Below are 4,776 nucleotides of genomic sequence, written 5' to 3'. Positions count from 1 at the left end.
CTCAAGGGAAGGGTACTTGGCAATGACTGGAGACATTTTTGGTTGTCACAACTCAGGGGATGCACTGGCATCTAGTGGGTAGAGACCAGGGATGCTGCTGAACATCTGACAATGTGTAGGACAGCCCTTCACAATGGAGAATTATCTGGTTAAAAATGTTAATAGTGCGAGGTTGAGAAATTTCGATTTGTACAGAAGTGACTAGAGTCACAGGGAGAGGGGAAAAAAGGGACAGCAGTTCAGAGGAGGAGGGGTCAAACCGTGTTTCTAGGTCATGAGGTATTCACCAGTTAAGTGTTTCCCAGCTTTTCTCCTTATAACCCACGACCTTTTCATTTCCCTTGGAATTACTGGGCTATGTTTGAGTAGCTTTTTCACAAGAACTTTCTTATCCTTAAAATGCCAAGCCCTGATGCAGTACAAAGATCTCTACTGTAAGACACGGCAAAGATAAAAATATAAGCAGCTACAAAACAAGTAGAACTGGAAGGTGGGCGGTGGGGGCACATGAAGGGATACAACAGATGCCCTTAACTCTGTTTCCATGAGTCAGTGTTTCTGATGTTACAACACAAGAATAATACCCGTAGGAAGAGCAAGATGAGCTGTGCTCAGGGCGGGCAGAACTGATGTGGGGGCACCAGCGTCAGGAGAGATACAGGTTTACAACAGCAGATTCAAAGGCAAATGAACAGGTTAAGCAATCAGTGCGTGTCATTCCACATTAAGTCACTGGGAAGTTATTGCAAATAGTTACCTGCGGTTTTCAGTGGGGGAGGCAGCCACACTCCAGTCAAGGGGTTTTGGAGAAACAGGTGCAATTAAGTCATGGTCAAACAATTTATTTACTGTAAACTTTAGACTTTGCTCAGGAAAACAACCAAAGCTGCCCCTCAAATCCCTGCCTACAACACCCCGTTTGAGCAAATAAGAGGGGCGGGGAGAGTCCATGTTCACAGCAAAAGGTCCGAGAGACTCGAGTTTGTCCAGTCCAAGGGTGCAGGAAGGAAAGTCTCCTTCAGATACAAATTACCAGCAGCAATATATTACCCCTAATACTTGATCAATGAGGTAGATATGCGGGAAAAGTCATTAAAACATAGCAGCCCCAGGTCCTCTGAGACTGAAGCCCTTCAGACATAAACTTACGAGTTCCATGCAAAGAGGAACTGAACTGTACAAGAAACAGTCACTCAAATACGTTTTCTCTTTTTTACAACTTAAAAAAATAAAAAGGCAGAAGGATATCCTTCCTCCTGCACATCTCTATACAAGTTTATTCTAAATTTATTACACTCAAGTTAAATAGTCTGTTTAGTGTTTTGTTGGGTGGGGGGAGAAGGGGTCTTAAAAAGTAGAAAAAGCGCATTACAGCAGTGAGTCATTTGTACTACAGTTCCTCCCTTGCGAATCAGTGTTATCATTGGGCACAGTACCTTGCCGGTTCACAAAGTCTTCCGTGCCTGGGAGATCCTCACACAGCAGTTCATTGTCTTTCTCCTCCCCCAGGTGATATCCACTCTGTTCCCCTGGGTAGTCAGTTCTGCCATTGCTGTTGCTGGGGTAGCCATCCCCAGAGGCCTTCAAGGAAGACTTGCGCTGGCACAGGAGCTCCTGGAAGGCAATCCTGAAATCTGGGCTCCGGCAGTAGATAAGGGGATTGAAAGCAGAGTTGACATAGCCCACCCAGTTTAGAAGGATGTAAACTTCCTTAGGGATGAGGTTATCCTGGATCACATGCACAATGTTGACAATGAAGAAGGGCAGCCAGCACAGGGTGAAAGTGCCCATGATAATGCCTAAAGTCTTGAGGGCTTTGTGTTCCTTCAAGCAGAACTTGGAGGCCCTGCGTTGTCCGGGCCCGCTCCGCCCATCCTGCTCCATTTGGCTGATGTTCTGGGTATGGAAGCGGCCCTCAGATTTGTCGATCTTCTGGAGCTGCCTTTTGGCTACCTGGAAGACCTTGGAGTAGACGAAGACCATGACCACCAGGGGCAAGTAGAAGGACACAATGGAGGAGGCAATGGCATAGGCTTGGTTCGTGAAGAAGTCACAGCAGGTCTCCTTGGCATAGCAGTTGATGGCTTCCTGGTGGGTGGCCCGGTACCAGTGCATCTGAATGGGCAAGAAGGAGGTAAGGCCGGACACGACCCACACCATCAAAACGACCACCCGCGCCTTATTCTTGGTCAGCAGGCACTGATACTTGAAGGGTGATGTGATGGCAAGGTAGCGATCCACGGCGATCACGCACAGGGTCTCAATGCTGGCTGTGACGCACAACACGTCAATGGAAGTCCAAAACTCACACCAGAAGTTGCCAAAAGCCCACATTTTCATGAGGATGTGGCAGGCCCCAAAGGGCACCACCGCCAGGCCCATGAGCAGGTCAGCACAGGCCAGGGAGGTGATGAAGTAGTTGGTGACCGTCTGCAGACGTTCGAACTTGGCGATGGCTGTGATGACCAGCACGTTTCCAAACACGATGGCCAGGACGATAAGCGACATGACGATGCCCATGCCTACCACCCACGCCTCGTCCCGTTCCTGTGTGACGTCTTGGTCCGGTGCGTGGCTTCCGTTGGGCGCCAGCAAAAAGACGCTGCGGTTCCCGGGCTGCCCCATGGCGCGCAAGCTGGCAGGTGAGCGCACGGGCGGCCAGCGCACCAGCCGCCCCTCAGCGAGCGGACCTCCGGCGGGGCGCTGCGGGCAGCAAGCGGGCACCTGGAAGCTTCATTCAGCGGCCGTGGGGTGGATGTGGTGGGGGCGCGTGGTGTTCTCAGCTCCGGGGGTGCTCTGGGCTCGCGGTGCCAGTCAGTCCCAGCCTGCGCTCTGGAGAAACAGCCTCGGAGTGTGCGCTGCCCGTTATGGGCACAGGGCTTTAGGGGAACTGCCCTCCCCGTGACGTGCTGGAACTTTTGACCAATAGCGTGTGCGGGAAGCCCCGAAGGGGCGAGGCCCTCCGCCCCTTCCCTCCTCTCTCCCGCCTCCTCCTGGGGGTGGCCCGGGCGGGGCACCCCCCCACCCCGCCCCCCACGGCCCCGCCGCTCTCGGCGGGCGGGCGAGCCGGCCACCGCTCCCTCCCGGCTCCCTTGGCTGGCGCCGAGGGCTGAAGCTGGGGCTGGCGTGCTTACCAGCCAACCCAGGAGGTGCTGGTTCTTCCGTGGCTGCTACCTGTCTGCGCGGGGCGGCTGTGCGGCCTGAGATCTCGGAGCAGAGGGCGGTAGGCAGGCCTTCCTTCCCGTTCGGAGATAGATGAGAGCGCCCACCGAGACACGCACCGGACAGGCAGTGTACCCCGACAGTCATGCACAGACTTACACGGAACTAGAGCCACAGACATTCATACACCCGTCCAGCGCACCGACAAGTGCGCGCGCAGGCACAGAAGCCGACCGGCACAAAGTCACTCCTGTCCCAACACAGAGACACGGCCGGGGGCAAACCAGGAGCACCCAGAAGCACAAAGACATGGGCACACACACAAAAAGAAGTATGTAAACAACATGCAGACACCCACTTGGAGGCAAGCAGTGCTCCACAGCTAAGGACTTCCCATCCAGGTACTCCAAACTCCTCAACCCTGCATCCCGGACATCCACTCCCTCTTCCCCAACACGGGGGCACGCGGCATATTCCCTTTCAAACATTTGGCAAGACCACAGGAGGTGACTTCAACAGCAGCCGATTTCCTCAGCACGCTTGCCGTCAAGTACTTTTGGTGCCCTCCTTGGGAATTTGCAGGCATTGAGACATAATTTTACACTTGGGATTTCATTCGGAGCTGGGGTATACACGTATGTGCATGGGGACGGAAAGTTGTATGCTTTAATTTTTAATTCTAGGGAGTGTGGCATCACTCCATTATCTGTTAAAATGAAAATGCGTTGAAAATGAGATTATTTTCCTTTCAAGTTCAACTTCCTCAGTAATCCCTTTGCAACTAGAAAAATCATCTGCTGGGTAGTTGGTTGATCTGTTGGGCTGAGCCATATGAAATTGTCACTGTTCTGTTGTGTCTGACTTTAAAAAAATGGCAATTTCATATGGCTCAGATTATTAAGAACGTGTTAACATTAAGAATGTTTTGAAACCACAGAAAGCAAAAGATAATTTCTCTTAAAAAAAAGTCAGACCAAATCTTCAAACTAGGGTCTTTGCCATGAAATACTATCCTTCGCATCTGGCATATGCCTTTACTGTTAAAAGGAAAATATTTTTCAGGATTTGATTTCACATGTATCAGTTGTGCTTTTGAAAAATGGAAAGTATTTCACGCAGTGTAACCAAACATTTTCTAGATTATGTAATAACATAACTATGGCTAACATTTATGGAACATTCTGCTATCCGCTTTTCATGCATTATTCCATCTAATCCTTCCCACAGTCCCATGGTGTGTGTTGTTGGGGGGGTGGGAGGGTGTAACTATTTTTAGCTTAATTCACAAATGGGTCTCAAAGAAGAAAATAGTTTGCCCATGGGCACAGGGCCAGGCAGTGCCAGAAGCAGGAGTTGAACCCAGTTCTGTTTGACTCTAAAATCCATCTTTTAATTCTTTCAATGTACTGTATCACCGCATGCAGAAAGGAATGGAGGATGGGGAAGAAGGATCACAACTGGAATTGGAATATCAGCTTCCAAATCCCCATCTTAGAAGTTTCTAGCTCACATTCCTTAGACAAATTAAAAATGTGGACTCTAATTTCCTCCATGTCTAAATGGGGAATAAAGTCACTTCTATTGATCTGAGTGAGAATCCAATGATATAATGAC

General features: G+C 50.2%; 1 protein-coding gene across 1 annotated transcript; it reads right to left on the bottom strand.

Annotated features, from left to right (window-relative positions):
• Positions 1-826: 826 nt before the first annotated feature.
• ADRB2 (adrenoceptor beta 2) lies at positions 827-2,835 on the bottom strand. Its single transcript, XM_030847354.2, has one exon. It carries the CDS (start codon positions 2,623-2,625, stop codon positions 1,369-1,371), a length of 1,257 nt encoding a protein of 418 aa, XP_030703214.1. The 5' UTR covers positions 2,626-2,835; the 3' UTR covers positions 827-1,368.
• Positions 2,836-4,776: the final 1,941 nt, after the last annotated feature.

This window comes from Globicephala melas, chromosome 3 (genome assembly GCF_963455315.2).
Source record: "Globicephala melas chromosome 3, mGloMel1.2, whole genome shotgun sequence".
Lineage (NCBI taxonomy): Eukaryota > Metazoa > Chordata > Mammalia > Artiodactyla > Delphinidae > Globicephala > Globicephala melas.
Note: the sequence above shows the minus strand (reverse complement) of the source record. Positions and strands in the feature narration are given on the sequence as shown.

Excerpts from the sequence above, each read along its gene's own strand:
- ADRB2 (XM_030847354.2), bottom strand. The coding sequence starts at position 2,625 with ATGGGGCAGCCCGGGAACCGCAGCGTCTTTTTGCTGGCGCCCAACGGA.